Source organism: Acanthopagrus latus, chromosome 17, assembly GCF_904848185.1.
Source record: "Acanthopagrus latus isolate v.2019 chromosome 17, fAcaLat1.1, whole genome shotgun sequence".
Taxonomy (NCBI): domain Eukaryota; kingdom Metazoa; phylum Chordata; class Actinopteri; order Spariformes; family Sparidae; genus Acanthopagrus; species Acanthopagrus latus.
This window is the reverse complement of record NC_051055.1, coordinates 30,435,906-30,454,782: the sequence shown is the minus strand read 5'-3', so window position 1 is coordinate 30,454,782 and position 18,877 is coordinate 30,435,906. Positions and strand designations below refer to the sequence as shown.

At 47.4% G+C, this 18,877-nt stretch overlaps 1 protein-coding gene across 5 annotated transcripts in view; it reads left to right on the top strand.

Annotated features, from left to right (window-relative positions):
- Positions 1 to 18,877, top strand: part of si:dkey-22o22.2 (neural-cadherin) — a 101,046-nt gene that overhangs the window by 54,272 nt on the left and 27,897 nt on the right. For all 5 annotated transcript variants that reach the window (XM_037074311.1, XM_037074310.1, XM_037074313.1 and 2 more), the window contains 10 exons: positions 103 to 245; positions 2,336 to 2,508; positions 3,278 to 3,446; positions 3,533 to 3,703; positions 6,505 to 6,677; positions 7,949 to 8,116; positions 15,366 to 15,615; positions 16,766 to 16,893; positions 16,979 to 17,165; positions 17,351 to 17,494. In XM_037074311.1, coding sequence (XP_036930206.1) covers positions 103 to 245; positions 2,336 to 2,508; positions 3,278 to 3,446; positions 3,533 to 3,703; positions 6,505 to 6,677; positions 7,949 to 8,116; positions 15,366 to 15,615; positions 16,766 to 16,893; positions 16,979 to 17,165; positions 17,351 to 17,494 — 1,706 coding nt within the window. The remainder of the gene's footprint in view (positions 1 to 102; positions 246 to 2,335; positions 2,509 to 3,277; positions 3,447 to 3,532; positions 3,704 to 6,504; positions 6,678 to 7,948; positions 8,117 to 15,365; positions 15,616 to 16,765; positions 16,894 to 16,978; positions 17,166 to 17,350; positions 17,495 to 18,877) is intronic.

Below are 18,877 nucleotides of genomic sequence, written 5' to 3'. Positions count from 1 at the left end.
CTCCTTCACACCTCCGTACTTCTCTTCAGCATGTGTGACATCATCTTCTCTTTGTCTTGGATTAAATCTCTCCATCTCTCTCTCTGTTTTCCCCTCGGTCAGTTATAAGACCTTTCTAAGCGAGGATGCCGGTCCAGACACGCTGGTCGCCATCGTTCATGCCAACGACCCAGACGGAGACGCAGTTTCGTACGCCATCACTGGCGGCAATGAGGACAGCAACTTCCTGCTGGACAACCAGAAGGGTGAGGGAGAAAACATGGATGAATTGAATATAAACACGATCGATGAGGGTCTCACCTGGTATGAACCTAAACTTCAACAAAATATGACAAACTGACACTTTTTACAAGGAAAATAACAACTAATTGTTAAACATTTAATGCTGAATTAACAAGAAGGTCCAAATAATGCAGAATGAGTCAGAGACACACAGAGTTTATAAAGTGTCTCCAACTCAACAACTCACTAAACTGACACATTTGTTAAGGGAGTCTGGGGACTTTCTCCACGGGGACAAAGAAGTCGCCTATATTGTTCCTGTTTAGTGTCTTCGTAACATGTGACATGTTTAGATCAATAACATGTTTCTTCTTTCATAAATGGAGTGTAAATGGTGAAATCAGTGTAAACAGTGTGTTCAAACAGCTGATCAATGTTGGCAGGTAAGACTTTAGCACTTTGTGGCAGCATGTCTGTACCAGCCTGTCTGCTTCCGTGTCTAAACTGACACTTTTTACAAGGAGACAAACAACTTCAGCTTCTCATTTAATGCTGAATTTACAACAAGGACACAATTAGCTAGAATCTGTCAGAGACAGAGTTTAATAATGTTTATAAAGCTTTATGCTACACAACAACTCCTTAAATTAGCTGATTTGTTAAGGGAGTCTGGTGAAATTCTGGTTAAAAGTAGTCTTCATGTATCAAATTTAATGCTGAATTTAGAAGAAGGAAACAATGATTTAGAATCTGTCAAAGAAAGTGTTTCATAACATTTGTAAAGTTTGTTTTAACTCAGCAACTCCTAAAATCAGACGATTTGTTAAGGGAGTCTGGTGATTCGACAGTGTGTTCACAAACACAAACACGGGCAGGTTGAAAGAGTCCGTCGCCTCTAACAAGACAGAAACAGAGGAAGTATTATGCGTGTGTTGTTTGTTTAAGAGCACACACGCGCACACACACACACACACACACACACACACACACACACACAGAGTGAGTGTTACACACATGCTCATCCAGCTGCGCTCAGATCACAAACACACAGAGTACACTGGTTGTTGCTGTGGTAACGGGTATGTGGGGATAAAGATTGGTAGCTTTTAACAAGGCCAGTGAACCCCCTGGAACACACATACACACACACACACACACACACAAATAAAAAATAACAAAACATGAATGCACACATTTAAAATCACGACAGCGCACACACCAACTGTTCTCATCTCTGTGAGACTGTGTGTGTGTGTGTGTGTGTGTGTGTGTGTGTGTGTGTGTGTGTGTCCCTAAGCCTCACTGTCACCTTATCACCCAGCATGCACTGCTCCACTGCTCTGCCACACACACACACACATGCACCCATGCACAAATAGATATAAACGTGAACATTTGCACATAAATGATATATTAAGACCCTCCCGCTCTCGCTCTCTCTTTCACACACACACACACACACACACACACACACACACACACACACACACACACACACACACGTAGCAGATGGCCTTTGGCTTGCTCGCCTGTTCTGCTTTGTCACTTCAAAGCGTTGTGGAGTATTTTCATGTAGATGTGTTCGCTCCCTCCCAGCCTGCATGTCTGCGTTCATGTTGCTACCAAAGCTGCTTGTTTGTTTGTTTGTTTGTTTGTTTGTGTGCTGCTCTGTCATGTTAATATGAGCCTGATTGCTAGAAGAGAAGAAGAGATGTGGCGATTGTTTTAGACCTGACTTGGAGTCTGGAGCTGACGCAGCTTCACCTCCACATCAACGACGACGTGACATCAAGTAAACGTGTTGAGGAGCCTCAGCAGCTCTCAGGTGTTTTCTTCTTCTGTCCTCTTTGTTTTCTATGAGCTGAAACGTATTCTGAGTCGTCCTCGTCCTCCAGAGAGTCTGTCGACTGTAAACTTTGCTGAGCAGTTCATCTCCTCTGGCGGCAGGAAACTCTTTAGTGCCTGAGAGCACGAAAAAAGTTTGTATTTCAAAGAAATGTGCTGAAAGTGAAAAGAGTTATGCCAGACTTCTATTAACCGCAGCTCTGTTGTACTGAGCATGTTTGTGTAGCTGCCAGGTTTGTAAGACGTGTGTGTATGTGTGTGTGTTCAGGCATCATCAAGCTGCGCAGGAGTCCTCCTCCGAGGCTCAGAGGGCCGCAGTACGTCCTCAACATCACCGCCACCGACGACAACGCGTCCGGCGGGCCGTATCCGCTCAGCAGCTCCGCCCAGGTCATCGTGGGGATCAACGACATCAACAACAACAAGCCGGTGTTCCAGGAGGTGACTGAACTCACAGAAACACGACTGGAACAAGCGGGGTCCGATTCAGTGGGGATGGAGGGTTCAACACTAAAGCTTCTAGTGCCGTTTAGTTGAAACAAGGTGCATTAAAGGTGCAGTATGTAAGAATCATCTGCCGTCATAGTCCAACAGACCGGCAGCGCATCACCAGAGCTACCGCTAACTGCTGCTAACTGTAGCTGTCGTTAGCCAGTAAGCTCAGATAACCATGTAGCTACCAGACTGGAGGTGTTGGTTTTTATGATACAAGGTGGCTAGCTGGTTAGCATGCTAACTTCAGTAAATAACCCTGCAACACAAAGCAGGAAGTCTGAAGTCCAATCTATCTTTTTAATGTTTTAAACTTATATCTTACAAATTGCACCTTTAAAAGAGAAAAACAGGACAAGAGCACATTGATCTGATTTGCATCCTAAAACTAGACCGGCACTGAGTAGAGTGTATACCTCCACCGACAGCCCCCCTTGAATCAGTCAGGTCTAATCAAACAGTTAAATCTGCTGGATCCAGATTCTTGATATGGATCCACATCAGAGTTGTTCTTACTCATCGATACCAACATCTTTGCATTGTTCTCTAAGAAATTAATAAAAAAGTTGAAATGTGCCTGATGTCACAGCATCCGTAGACCCAGTTTAGTGGAGCACACAAAAACACACACACGCTGCATCCATCCAGTCAGAGGAGATAAAGGTGCTTCTTCAGCAGTTTATCCACTCGGTTCTGATCGTGCTCTTTGTGCTCTCAGTGTCAGAACTACAGTCTGAACGCAGTGGTTCTGGAGAACCAGCCCCCGGGGACGTTTGTCCTGCGCGTTCAAGCCCACGACGCCGACATGGGAGTCAACGGAGAGGTGAAATACGGCATCATGCACAGAGACGGCGTGTCCTCCGGGTTTGACATCGACCCCGACACCGGTTAGTGCTCGATCGCCGTCCGCATGCAAACGTTGAGAGAGTTTATACCTGTTGCCGTGGTGACCTGGTCCCCCCGCATCTGTCAGGTGTGATCACCACGACGATGAGCTTCGACCGGGAGCGCCAGAGGGAGTTCACGCTGTCGGTGACGGCCACGGATCAGGCCGACGAGCCGCTCATCGGGATCTGTCAGATCACCGTCGTCATCGCAGACCAGAACGACAACGACCCCAAGTTTGAAAACAGCCGGTACCAGTGTGAGTTACTGCAGACAGCTGATGTCACTGTGATGTCACTGTGATGTCACTGTGACTACAGCTGACAGTGTGTCAACAAGACAGCGCTAACATCAGTACACCGTCCAGAGCTGTGTGTGTGTGTGTGTGTGTGTGTGAGTGTGAGTGAAACAGGTGAAACATGGAGGCTGTTTGTCGTCATCTATCAATCTGCATCCTCGTATTAATCCTGGAAAGCTTCTGAAGACTGATGAAATGCTCGCCGGCGGCGCCCCGCGGGTCCGTGTTTGTTTACTACGTGTGCAAATATGTGTTTTGATAAGCGTCGTGTCAGAAGTTCTCGTCAGATTAGGGAGACGCACAGGGTGGCTCATTAACTATTTAACAGGCAGATTGAAATGTTTCTGGGACATGCATTCATTTACCAGCTGTGTGTGTGTGTGTGTGTGTGTGTGTGTGTGTGTGTGTGTGTGTGTGTGTGTGTGTGTGTGTGTGTGTGTGTGTGTGAACAGAGCTCTGTTCAGCCCATTAGCTTGTTGTTTATCTTGTGATATTTATGGACGCGCGTTAAAATCAATATTTTGGTTTAATATTCTGTAGAAAGTTTTTCCTGTTTCTGGAACATACAGGAAAATATTCCAGTCAGCAGGAATCATCGTGAGTAAAACGTTCAGCGGTCAAGTTTCTGTTAGCTGTTAGCTGTTAGCTGTTAGCTGTTAGCTGTTAGCAGTTGTTAGCTTTCTTCATTTTCTTCATTCAGGTCTCGACACGTGATTCAACAACTCCACCGCTGACTTGGCTGATCCAGGTCTTTGTTTCTCTCGATCAATATCAGGATGTAAATGATGGATTAATTCATTCATTAATTGATTAATCGCTGACCGACAATCAGAGATTTCTTTTTAAATATGAACAAATAAAACACAAACTACTGCAGCGAGAAAATGTTTGTGATTAAAATACAGTTACACATTTTACATAAACTGATTTTATCACATTTCAGCCTCAGTATTGATTGATTTTGTTGCTATTTGCAGAAACAAAGTCAGTATTGATTTGATTGATTATTGCTAACTTGATCTTTCACCTGCAACAGCTGATGTTAGAGAAGAATTCAGGGTTTCAGTTTCAGATTCAGAGTCTAAAGAGATGAAGTGACAAGAATCAGCAGCGTTTTTGTTTAACCAGACGTTGGCTGTGATCTTGTGTGTAATGTAAGTTTCTGTTTGTTTCCTGATGCATCGCCCCACAATGACTCACTTCAGGACGCTACAGGTGTGTTTCAGGTGTGTTTCAGGTTTTCTCCGTCACGTCTGACGCCTCAGAGAAACATTTCCCTCAGCGGTATCCGGCCGCGCTCGACAGACCGTCTGTGGATGTCTTTCCAGACTTGGGAGATGTGTTCGGGGTTTGCGATTTGTTTTTCTAAATTATGAATAAAGTTCTGCTTCCTGGAGAACTCGACTACATCTGGTATAAATAGACGTTAACATCATCGCTGTGTGTTTATCTGCCACGTTCTCGTCAGGTTATGAATAATGTCGGATGATTAATGAGGAGCGCTGAGACAAAACAGCCCAAGCTTTAACAGAAAGAACCACTGTCAGTTGTTTGTTATATTTCAGGTCAATTCTGTGGTTGTGTTTCTTTTAAATCTGCAGCAGGTCGTTGTTACGTTCATCAGGATCGTCCACGTTTATGAACCGCTCTTCTTCTCTGCTTCCTGTCTGTGGAGGTGAACACTGCGAGGCCGTCGGATCTCGTGTTTGTTCCTTGCCGTCGTTTCTCCGTGACGCTCATCAGACTCAGCAGCATCTGACGTGATTATTCAGATGAAATGTATCCAGTGAGACCCACAAATGTCAGGAGGACATTATTATTGACATAATGCTTAAAAGGCAGTCTTACAGAGAGACCTCGCCTCCGCTGCTGCTTGTTTTTGTTGTCCGATCAGCGCTGACGCTCGGCGCAGTCAGCAGGATTGGAGGTTATATTCATACGGTTAGAAAAAAAAAAAAAAAGAAATGCTTGTGTTGACTTTGCAGCGTGAGACCCAGAAATGACAAAATGAGGTGACACAGTGCTGACGCCACACAACGCCGCGCTCACATTATTATAATATCTGCTTACCATCACAGAACCTGATTCCAGCATCGTGTTCAGTCAGTTTGAATGAAGCTCAAAGGGTGGAGGTTCAGGTGGAGCTGCTGCAGGTGCAGAAATCAACATTAGGGTGTTAATACATCGATTTATCAGCTGATAAAACACATTTTAAGCAGCGATTCTTCAAATGTGATAATCAGACACAGTTGTTGAGTCTCAGTTCAGGTCTGCATCCTTCAGAGGAGCATCTGAAGTCTGTCCCCGTCTGAAGGCTCCTCCAGAGGCTCCTTCTGCTCCCTGTTTCTGGAGGATGCACCGCTACGATCCTTCGTGGCCTCACATGTCCCAAGATTCTTTGTGCGCCTGAAAAAGAAGAATGAAAGAGAGAAATTGGCGACATCGAGTGATGTAGATCGTCACTTTTACAGGCCTGGGCGGCAGAAATCGTGACGCAACCAGGAAATGCTCCAAAGGCTCGACCGTCACATTTAACAGCAGCTGACCAGGTGAACAAGCTCTCTGAAGGACTCGCCTTCACAGACCACAGAGGCCGAGTCCTTCAGAGGACGCAGACCTGAACTGAGACGCAGCCTGTGTGTATAATGTTTAACAGTTCAACAATAAACCTGATTGTCTAAAACAGTGAACTCAAACTTCTTTAATTATAAATGACCTCAAGCATCATTTTCATATCGGCCTGACAGTCCGTCTCTCCTCAGACTTCCTGCGGGAGGACACTCCGGTTGGAACCAGTTTCCTGCGAGCAGCGGCGCACGATGACGACCAGGGGAGCAACGCCGCCATCGCCTACTCCCTGTCCAATCAGAAGCCAGCTTACCTGCACATCAACCCCAGTACAGGCTGGATTTATGTCAACCACCCCATCTCACAGGTCAGAGACGCGCCGAGCATCGCGCTGTATTATCCCGTGTTGTTCGTCTGCAGGTTGTAGTTTCACCTACAGTCGCTCTGGACTGTTCAGACCGGCTCAGATGAAGCTCTGTTCTAACTGCAACTCTTTCTTCATTAGCAGCTGCACAGTCACAGGGAGGATGAGATTCTGAAAGGTTTCATATCCTGAATTTAAAAACAAAACCTAGAAGATGAGGATGAACGGAGGTAGAAGTTGCGGCTCTTCACATGAAACATTAATGAAAGGTTGATGGAGCTGAAGAACAGGCTGGATGTGCTGCTTTACATCCAGCTCATTAAATATGTCGCCTCGCATTAAATATTCATCTGTTGGATGTGACTGGCGTCGTCACAGCGGCTGCTTCAACCTGCTTTCCTCTGCGACTGTCCTGAAAGCTGACGACTCAGGTTTTTTGGTAAAAACTCGAGCTGCTTCACTCAGATTTGGCTTTTCGGTGCTCTGGCTGAGTTTCTGGCTGCAGCTTCGCTCCTATTTATTCACTCGCATTGTTTTTCTTCTGGAAAATCAGGCTGAAAACTTTTTCCACATCATCTTTCTCCTGATTCAGCTGATTCAGAAAAAAAAATCATCAAAATAAAAAGTCTCCCTGCAAACAGTCGAAGAAATAAACTGAGGAAAATGTTACTTTAGATGCAAAATGATCTTCCAACAGAGCAGGAACGTTTCACCAACATGTTTTAAATAAACTCAAATCAAATTTAATTATACAGCTAAAAATCAGTCGTTTGTTTTTCTGATTATTGTCAATCTTTTTTTTTGTGGTTACCAAAAAATGTAATTTTGTAACGTGAGTTGAATCAAACAGATTTGTCTGAACGTTTAACGAGTGTTTGTGTCGTCGTCTTCGTCAAACTGAAAATCAGTCCTGAAGTCAGCTGTTCGACACACGTCTGCTGTGATTGATGCCGCCTCTTCTTCTTCTTCTTCTTCTGTGACTGTCGTCTCCTCTGTTCTTCTTCTCTGCCTCTCGCTGCGACTGATCTCTTAAACGACACTTCAGTCAATAATTCAGCTGAGGCACATCTCCCTCCTCCTGTTACACTCACTTTACTGAACAAACCAAATGATCTTCAGTGAAACTGTTTCTTTTTACTGATTGTACAGATGTTCAGCTGCTTCTCACAGCCGTCAAACAACCTCACGATCAGTAACGTCAGACATGAAATGTATCAAATATCCTCTGAATCTAACCGTCCTGCTGGTTAAACGACCGCTGTGCTTCCCCGCAGACGTCCAGGATCAACCAGCAGATCGTGGCGTCAGACGGAGGGAACCGCAGCAGCTCCGTGGAGCTCACCGTCATCATCACCAACGTCCACAACCAGCCGCCACACTGGGAGCAGCCGGAGTACTGGGTCACGGTGCCGGAGAACACCGTACGGGACGCCAAGATAGTCGTGAGTACCAGGATGTGACTGTTCTCTGTGACTCAGAGTCACACATTTGCGTGATTCATGCCCAGCAGCTCGTTTGGCTCAAAAGAATGAATAAAGTGAAGCTGCTCTGTTGTTGTTGGTGCTGCTGGATCAGGCGTGAGTGAGCCGACCAATCAGAAGAGACTGCGTGTTTGGGAGGAGGAGGAAGAGGGATGTGTTTTCAGCCAATCAGTGTCCTCCGAGGAGCTACAGGTGTGACGACTAGAGAGAAAAGTGCCTTCCTCAAGACATTAGCTTAACTGCTATAGCATTAGCTGCATCAGAACTGGAGGGTGTGTTACAGCGCTCTCCTGTGGTGGATCTGATTGGTTGAAGTAAACCCGTGATAGATGGTTCGTCCAATCACCTGCCGAGTATTTGTTGGAACGGTTTCTAGCAGCTTCTTTCTGTCTTATTTCAGTTGCTTGACATTTCTTCATCAGTCATACGACGTAGACGTGGACTCGCGATACGTAGCGACTCTTCTCTGTTATCAAGGTTCATCACAACAAACAAGGAAGTGAGTTTGGGGACGTTCATGCGCAGCTGAACGTTTTACCTGAAGGGCTGCTGTCATCAAACAAACCTGCAGGAATCTGCGATGATTCGTCACATCTGCAGAAAAGTCGTGTTGACCGCTGCATGAACTGTTGCGGTTGCAAGACACATTTTGGCGTCATCGTGCAGGACCGCTCAGCCTTCACTTTACGGCCTACGTGACCTCCTTGTCTGATCTCACAGTCTGTAAGTCGCCGATCGATAAGCTGAAGCTCCTCCGATCGTCGTCACTGACTCAAAGACCTCGAAAGGACAAATATGACACGAGCGAGAGGAGGAAGACGCTAAAGAGAGGCATGTTTAAACTCCTGCAGGAGTTTCTCTTTCGTGTACATCCTCCCTCACATCTGTGCAGACTCGAGCACCCCGAGGAGACTAGAAAGACGCTTTCTTCTTCTCCTTCATCATCCCTCCTCTTCCTCCCTCCCCCTCTCTCTCTCTCAGCGTCAGCACGTTTAGCCGAGTGCTTCCAAACATTTTCTGCCGAGCAAACAACAAACCTGCCCCGAGTCTGTCTCACCTGACTCACTCCAGCACACACACACTAACACACACACACACACACACAAACACACACACACACACAGTTTGCTTGTATACCTCCGGTGATTTTTCTCTCTTTTGATCCCTCCGTCCTAATTTGCTCTCTTTTCCTAAGCCGCCGGTTTAGAAGGTGGAGGAGTTTTTACCCTCCAGCTGCTCGATTTCATGGAGGTTAGTCAGTTTTCAAACAGTTGTAGGGTGTGTGTGTGTGTGTGTGTGTGTGTGTGTGTAATCCTGTGTAAGCCTGTGTGTGTGTACGAGTGTGTACCTGTCAGGTATTTAATCTTTTCCTCCTCCTCATTTCCAACCTCACATCTTTACTGAAGAGACGAGCGGACTGATGATGATGATGATGATGATGATGATGATGATGATGATGATGGTGATCAGAGGTTGCCCCGCCCACAGCTCCATCTGTCAGAGATGACTGACAGCAGAGAGAGATAATTACACCTGCTGGAGCGTCACAGTGGACTCTCATCACCTCAAAACACAGACGCTTGATTACTGTGTTTAACCTGACAGAGGCTGTATGATGGAGGGAGGAGGAGAGAGGAGGAGGAGGAGGAGGAGGAGGAGGAGGAGGAGAGAGGAGGAGGAGGAGAGAGGAGGAGGAGGAGAGAGGGGGAGGAGGAGGAGGAGGAGGAGAGAGGAGGAGGAGGAGGAGAGAGGAGGAGGAGGAGGAGAGAGGAGAGTGGAGTAGGAGGAGAGAGGAGGAGGAAGAGGAGGAGGAGGAGGAGAGAGGAGGAGGAAGAGGAGGAGGAGGAGGAGAGAGGCGGCGGGAGGAGGAGGAGAGAGGAGGAGGAGGAAGAAGAGGAGGAGGAGAGAGGAGGAGGAGGAGGAAGAGGAGGAGGAGGAAGAGGAGAGAGGGGGAGGAGTAGGAGGAGGAGGAGGAGGAGGAGAGAGGAGGAGGAGGAGGAGGAGAGAGGAGGAGGAGGAGGAAGAGGAGGAGGAGCAGCTTCAAGTGTTTCAGATCACAACATGAACGCGAGCAGTAAACAAGACATCGATTAAAATAAAGGATGAATCAGATGACGTAGTTAATATAAGTGACATCTTCCACTGAATATATTTATTGATTATGTCAGAAAAGATGAATAGATGTTGTATTAAAGGGAAACTCCGCCACTTTTACTCTTTGTGAAACGTGTTTACAGGTCTCAGGGTGTTAGAAAGTCTTGTGTGGCTCCAGAGGAAGCTGCATGTATCTGACAGATTTCCTCAGTGGCTCAGTTGCATTGTGGGTGATGTAGGCTCCAGGCTTCTGTATAGCATTGTACTCCTCTAACACTTTTGGACTCGTTATGGACAAACAGATGATCAACATCGATACGGCAGAACCAGACCAGAGCCTACATTACCCACAGTGCAACTGGGCCACTGTGTAGGAAATTGCTCAGATTACATGCAGGTGCCTCTGAAGCCACAACAGGCTTTTATACTGGAGCTCCAAGACCAAATACAGCAAACAGTAACTGATACAGGCTACTTCTTCAGCGTCTGTCGAGAAAGTCACCAGACTCCCTTTGAAAAATGCTCAATTTTGAGACTTTTTGCTTCGGAGAAACTGTATAAAATGTGAGAAACGCAGTCTTCATCCTGTTTGTGACTGTTTGAGGACTTCTTGTTAATTCTGCAAATGTTATACATGAAGATATCAACTAATGTGGTCTGCTGGTGGGATCAGATGACAGTAAGAAACATGTGCGATAACACCGTCTGTCCCTTTGATCAAAGCATCACTGTATCTTCTAAAATGTAATTTAATAACGATGTCGTGAGAGGCGATACTCGTCATGACAACAGTGACATCATGCACAGATCAATCAGAAGGATGAAGCTCCTCCTCCTCCTCGTCTCCTCCGCTGTGTTAATTACACCGAGGAGGAGCTGTTGTTTTATATTTAGCAGCTTTAATAAGGTTTGTTAATTACACTGTTAACGGGGTGGATGGAGGTGGTGAGCTGCTGCTGTGTGTGTGTGTGTGTGTGTGTGTGTGTGTGTGTGTGTGTGTGTGTGTGTGTGTGTGGTGTTATAATAACCTCATCATCATCTGACTTCCTCCCGTTCGCTTCCTCTTCCTGCTGCTGTCTTCCTTCCACTCTTTGATTATCTGGTGAGATATTTGCATATTCTGTCTGTAACTAAGTATATTTACTCTAGTGCAGTTTTGAGGTTCTTTACCTGAGTATTTTCTGCCACTTTATACATAAATGTTGCTACATTTTGGAGGTAAATCTTGTCTTTTTTATTCTAATACATTTCTTTTATAGCTTTAGGCACTAATTACTTTGCAGGTTACATCCTGCATGAGAGTCAAAGTAGAGAATTTAAAAGTAATTTGTATTTTTCTGCTCTCAGATAGACTTATACTCATGTCTTATTTACCAAAGAAGAATTTAAGACAATATCTTTATTACAATATGACTTTATGACTATGGCAGACGTGTCAACAGTCCTCACACTGTTTCCTCCAGTAGAAGTTAAGATACTCGTGTAGAAGTTCTGATCCAGCTTGTTTCCTCCAGTACAGTAACAGAGTTCAGGCTCTGACATGGACTCAGAGTATCAGAGTAAAAAGTCTCCCTCTGAAGGACATTTGTGCTCAAAGCTAACTGAAGCTCACGTCATATTAATAGAATTCAAAGACTATTAAAGTTAAAGGTAGAATCAGTAGGATTTGTCCCAGCTGTTCCTGAACGCACCACAGAGACAGTTGATTGTTGAGTCTCATTCCCAGGACGTCAAATAGACACATGTTGGGTTGGTAAAGCGTCCCGAGCAGCAACAAAGAGAGAAAATCAGAAACTCTCTGCAGATACGAGACACTAACACGCCTTTTCTCCACATTCCAGCCTCCCTCTCTGTCTGTTTACGGCTTCTTACGGCTTTTACGTCTTTGTCTCGTCTCGCTGCGTCTGATTGGTCCACATCAGTCTGACGCCAAATAACAAGAATCCATAATTCACCTGAAATGCATCAAACTAAAGTAACGAGGCTGTTCTGAAGCTGAGAGGAGGAGAAAGTTCAGGTGTAGAGAGGAGAAGTCACACAGATACTTTGGGTTCTTTTCACGACAGTGTTTATGATTTTATCATCAGAATGATCAGCTGTAATATAAACCGGTGGTCTCGTCTCTGAACCTGCGGCTGACTGTGTTCGAGGCTGACAGGACGATCTGTATTCCAGCTGCTGAGTCACACTCAGCACCAGCCGACACCAGCTGACAGCGATCCGCTGCGAGATCTCCACGGGCGTTAATCTGTGTGGGAGAAGATGGCAGACACTGATCAGCTTAGCTTCAGCACACTGCACTGATGTCTAATGAGATGATTTCTCATTAGCGCTGATTCTGTTCGCTCCGCTGCCTCGGCCCGCTGCGAGGCAGATCCGCGCTCCGCCTCCCGAGGAGCTCCGACGTGTCCTGACACGACTCCTCACCTGGAAACTGGACTCACACCGCCGAGCCCGTCTGTCATGTTTACAGTCAACAGCGCTCGCATGTCAACAGATTTATTAATAACACGTTTTATAAGCAATAAACGTCACATCTGGAGTAGAAACACATCAGAAACTTGTTCTGGAGGCGTCGTCTCAGAAGGTCGCCTGTGCCTGTTACCTGGCAGGTGATTGGACGAACTGTCTGTCTATCACAGGTCGACTTCAGCCAATCAGATCAACAGCAGCAGAACCAGCAGGTCGAGAGAAGAGAGACCCAAAACCAACCCAACATGTGTCTGTTTGACGTCCTGGGAATGAGACTCAACAATCAACTGTCTTTGTGGTGCGTTCAGGAACAGCTGGGATAAATCCTACTGATTCTACCTTTAACTTTAATAGTCTTTGAATTCTGTTGATATGACGTGAGCTTCAGTTAGCTTTGAGCACAGACGTCCTTCAGAGTCTGTAACGTAGCAGAACTTCTGGAGGAGGACGGACTGTGTGGACTGTCGGTCCTGGTCGAACACCATCAGTTTTCTTTCAGCTCTGTGAGACTCATGCTTTAAAACATGTCACTCCAACTGGAGAGTCGCCAACCCGGATCTGGTCAAACCGGGTCGGTGGCTCCCATTTGTACACATGAAGAGTTCTGATCAGAATCCCTGCTTGGTTCCTTCATAAGGAGCTGGAAAACAATGCAGGTGGGGAGAACGGATGGAGAGGCTGTTGATGTTCGCGTTCCTCTGTGTGTGTGTGTGTGTGCGTGCGTGTGTGCGTGTGTGTGTGTGTGTTGTCTCCATGCTGAGTGGCTAATAAAGACGAGTGAGAGAGCTGCTGTGGTCACAGAGAGAGAGAGAGAGCAAAGAGGGTTTCGGTGTTTGAGGCAGCGGACAGCGTTTCTCACTCAGCATTCCTGTGTGTTTGTGTGTGTGTGTGTGTGTGTGTGTGTGTGTGTGTGTGTGTGTGTGTGTGTGTGTGTGTGTGTGTGTGTGTGTGTGTGTGTGTGTCTGGTGGAAACTCCTGCCTCCAGTCTGTAAGATGAGCCAAGCAGAACCACGTCCTGTCTGGACCCACTCGTTTTTTTGTTCTGGTGTGATAAAATGATCAGATTAATGTGAAGACGTGTGTGTCTGTGTTTCATGTTCAACACCATGATGACGAACAACCCTGAACAGATGTGTTGTTTCCAGAGTCCTCCATCTGTGTGTGTGTGTGTGTGTGTGTGTGTGTGTGTGTGTGTCGGTGTGTGTGTGTGTGTGTGTGTGTGTGTGTGTGTGTGTCTAACACAGGTCATACCCTCTCTCGCGGTACAGTAAAGTGAGGTGCTGCTCGCTCAGCCGTAAGAAAACACAATCCTTCCCTGGCGAGGTCGAGAGTGTGTGGTCAGGAAGGACAAGACCCTCAAAAGCTCTCTTACAAACACACACACACACACACACACACACACACACACACACACACACACACACACACACACTCTCTCTCTCTCTAAGGTCAGCTCAAACCGCAGCCAAGAGAATAACAGGAGTCTTAAAAGCTCTGCTGCTGCTGGATGGACGGGTCAACACACACACACACACACACACACACACACACACACACACACACACACACACATACACGCACATGCACGCACGCACAGATCTAAACACATATTTCCTCGCAAACTCACACAAAGAACGTCAACAAATCAGAAGCTGAAACCTTTTTAGGTGTTACAAAGTCCAGAGCTCCATAGAAGGAGCGCGGCGCCGCTCGGCCCGTTGAAACGACTCATTCTTCGTGAGGTTCTTGTTTATCTTCGCGTGTCATTTTTCGGGGGGTGAGTGTTTTGATTCATGGACCCGGGAGACGTCAAAGCCAGCGAGGCCGTTATGATGACGAACGACCACGCTGACGACAGCCAACAGCTGCTTCTTCTTCTTCTTCTTCTTCTTCTTCTTCTTCTTCTTCTTCTTCTTCTTCTTCTTCTTCTTCTTCTTCTTTGGCTCGATTCCTCTGATGGATTTTATTGATTTGTTATTGTTCCAGAAACGGAGACATGTCTGGGTTAAAGGTCTGAACTCAGAGAGACGTGAAAATATGAAAACGTGAAGTCATGAACACAAACTGTTGGAGGATATTTATTAATTTATAGAATTATTGATGTTGACTATGAGGAGTGTGAAGTTGGAGGACGTCTTTCATGAGTTCTGTTCATATTCCAACACACACGGAGACGCTGCAGTTTATTTAAAGGTGAACAAAATCTCCTTCAGGTGAGAAAACACACAAACTACAAGAACTTGTAAGTTGTTTGTGACTTCTGGCCCGTCAGAGAACTTCTGGCCTGAACGTCCTCCATGTGTCTGTCGGGTTTGTGATTCATTTGTTCCAAAATTTAGAAATAACCTTGAAAGTAATTCATTTCCAGTCAATCTGACGGCGGTTCTGCAGGTTGGAGCCGGACGCAGCAGCGTGACACCCGTTAAATCTCAATCATTAAGTCAGGCCGTCGAGGAGCGAGTCACCGGACTGAAAGTAAAAACAGGAGCAGGAAGTAGAGCGAGGCGTGTCCGTAACAGTCAGCGTGTCTGTGAAATCTCATTGGTCGGTCCACCTCGCTGCCGGCGCGTCTCCAGTATTTCCCCCCGTGTCATTTCCTGTCGCTCTGCTCTCACCTCTACCTTTCCCTCCTCTCTCCCATCAGACCATCAAGGCGACGTCTCCGCTCGGCGACCCCCGTGTGACCTACAACCTGGAGGAGGGTCAGGTGCCCGAGACCAACATGCCGGTGCGGTTCTACGTCAAGCCCAACCGGGCCGACGGCTCGGCGTCCATCCTGGTGGCCGAGAACCTCGACTACGAGACGACACGCTTCTTCACGCTGCGGGTGCGAGTCCAGAACGTCGCCGCCGTGCCGCTCGCGTCCTTCACCACCGTCTACGTCAACGTGACAGGTGAGGCGGGGGGAGGAGTCTGTGTGTTGTCATGGTAACTGAAATCCAAATCTGTATCCATATTTGTCAGTGACGGCAACTTTCTGCCATCCTGGCCATCACTTCTGGAGCGACATGACCGAGATTCTGAACCGAGAACGTGCAGAAAGTCAGCAGCTGGACAGTCAGTGATCCAGATGTTCTGGTCCGACGATGACCTGCTGCTCTTTGTGTCAGAGATCATCTCAGTCAGAAGCTTTATAGGACACTTCATCTGTGAATTTAAAACCAGACCAGCATGCAGACGTGGTGACAGTCGGACGACTAATGAATGTTTTTGACCTGACTGGATATTTTCTCCTCATGCAGTAACGATTCATTTGAAACCAGGTCCCTCAAGTCCTCCCTTCCTGTCTTTGACTCTTTGTTTAAATGAGGATTCCCTCGTCATCGCTCGGCTCTGACCGGCGTCTGAAACTCTGTAATGAGAGAAGCTGCCGGAGAAGAATAATGAAGTGCAGTTCAGACGTGGCGGACTCGAGCGACTCGAGCTCCACGCCGCCTCGTTTCAACAGTGACTCATTCCCAATCAGCGTCTGAAGGCGGGCGCAGGGAAGGAACGAGGAGAAAACACTTCCTGACTTTGACTGGCTTTGAACAAACCCACATCGGACGCTGTAATTGGCTTAGCGGAGCTTGAAAGTGAGCTGACAAGCTGCTTTGTGGAGTCTCCACGCTGTCGGAGGATAATTCCTCACTAATAACTCAGTTTTCATTAGCGAGCAGAGACTCGGTCCGACTTCACGTTCTGATGGACGCTAACTGTTCTCCTTGTTTCCCTGCAGCTGATCGTCGCTCTTTAATCCTCTCTGCTGGTGTAAATGTTGCAGAAACCACAAACTTTTCTGTCTGTCTCTGCGTTTCCTTTGTCTTCATCTCGCTCTCCTCTGCTTCTTCTTCTTCCTCTTTGTTTCTGTTGTTCTTTGCCTTTTTCCTTCTGTCAGTTTTTAATCCAGTTTAATCAGCTTTCATGGACGTGACAGGCTGTTTGTGTTCCTCTGCCAGATCCTGCAACAACACAACAACAAAACAAAGATAAATTTAGAAGAAGAAAATTATGTTTTTCATCGCCGCCCTCATTTTTCTTTCTTCCCTGTGATTCTGTCATCAGATGTCAACGACAACGTTCCCTTCTTCCTGTCGTCCACGTACGAGGCCACGGTTCCCGAGGGAGCGGAGATCGGCACGTCGGTGGCTCAGGTGTCGGCCACAGACCTGGACTCTGGTCTGCACGGGATGGTGAGGAGGAACAGCTGCACGTCCTGTTAACTTCCTCTTCCTCTTCCTCTTCCTCTTCTTCAGCTTCTGTCTGCTTCCCCCTCAGATCCACTACGTGATCCTGCGGGACGAGAGCGGCGACTCTCAGTTCTTCAGCATCGACTCGCGCAGCGGCGTCATCGTCACTCGAGCGTCTTTCGACCGCGAGCAGAAAGCCTCCTACCTGATCGAGGTCCAGTCGCAGGACGGCTCCGAGTCGGCTAGACCGGGCCAGCAGGGACAGCCCAACACTGGTAACACACACACACGCACACACACACACACACACACACACACAAGAGACAAACATTGAAGTCGTGTCTCTCTCTCAAAATTGAGCATTTTTCTAAGGGAGTCTGGTGACTTTTTGTTGACTCGTGTAAAACAAGTAAAATGATTTAACTTGTGAAGATGAACATCGTCTCCGTCCTTCCTTCAGACACGGCCTACGTCAGGATCTTCATCACCGACGTCAACGACAACGCCCCGGCGTTCGCCCAGCCGGTGTACGAGGTGAGCGTGGAGGAAGACAAGGAGGTCGGCTTCGTCCTCATCACCGTCACCGCCAACGACGAAGACGAAGGTGAGTCGCAGAGGAATGATGTCATGACGGATGGAACTCTCTCTCTTCTCTTCTCTCTGTCTCCTTTTTCTTTGTTCCTTATTCCCTCTCCTCCTCCTCCTCCTCCTCCTCCTCCTCCTCTTCTCCTTCTCCTCTTTTTTCACTCCCTTCTTTTTGCATTTCATCTTCTGTTCTTTTCATGTTTTCTTGTTACGTCTCTTCGACGGCTCTCTTATGTTCTTGTCCTTTCTCTTTCATTTTATCTAATCCACACTTTCCTTTCCTCTCCTCTCCTGCCTCCTCTCTCCTCCTCTCCTGCCTCCTCTCTCCTCCTCTCTCCTCCTCTCCTGCCTCCTCTCTCCTCCTCTCTCCTCCTCACCTGCCTCCTCTCTCCTCCTCTCCTGCCTCCTCTCTCCTCCTCTCCTGCCTCCTCTCTCCTCCTCTCTCCTCCTCTCCTGCCTCCTCTCTCCTCCTCTCCTGCCTCCTCTCTCCTCCTCTCTCCTCCTCTCCTGCCTCCTCTCTCCTCCTCTCCTGCCTCCTCTCTCCTCCTCTCCTGCCTCCTCTCTCCTCCTCTCTCCTCCTCTCCTGCCTCCTCTCTCCTCCTCTCCGGCCTCCTCTCTCCTCCTCTCTCCTCCTCTCTCCTCCTCTCCTGCCTCCTCTCTCCTCCTCTCTCCTCCTCTCTCCTCCTCTCTCCTCCTCTCTCCTCCTCTCCTGCCTCCTCTCTCCTCCTCTCTCCTCCTCTCCTGCCTCCTCTCTCCTCCTCTCTCCTCCTCTCCTGCCTCCTCTCTCCTCCTCTCCTGCCTCCTATCTCCTCCTCGCTGTCACAGCTCGTTAGCGAGTGCTGTTGCTCCCTTGAGGTCGACAGTTTTGATGTTTGTCTCTTTGTTTGTGTTTGTCCCTCTTCCTCCTCCGCTCTAAACCAATAAGCAGCAGGAGGCAAAAAAAAGAATGAGAACAACAACAACAAAACAAGCATCCCTCCTCCCTCTCCATCCCTCCTTCTCTTCCTCCCTCCCTCCTTCTCTTCCTCCCTCCTCCCTCCCTCCCTCTCTCTCTCTCTCTTTCGCTCTCGTAATGACGGCTGCCGGCGTCGGCTTGAAGCCTCGGGGGTTTTCTTTACTCTGCGCCTGAGTGAAGGGAAGCAGAGTGACGTCTGATTATTTATTTTCCTCTTTAACCTTTATTTCTTCGCCATGTTCAGACGCACACTCGCGCTCGTTCCCTCAGGAGATTCTCCCCCCCGAAAAACTTCTCGTCTGCTCTTGTTTTTCTCCAAACTTTCCGCCTCGTAGTTTGATCAGATTTCAGAATCGAACCGTTTTTACTGTAACTGTTAAAAATAGAAAACAGGAAACACTCAGCAGAGACCAGACGTGAGCCGAGGCAGAGAGATAAGAAGTCGTG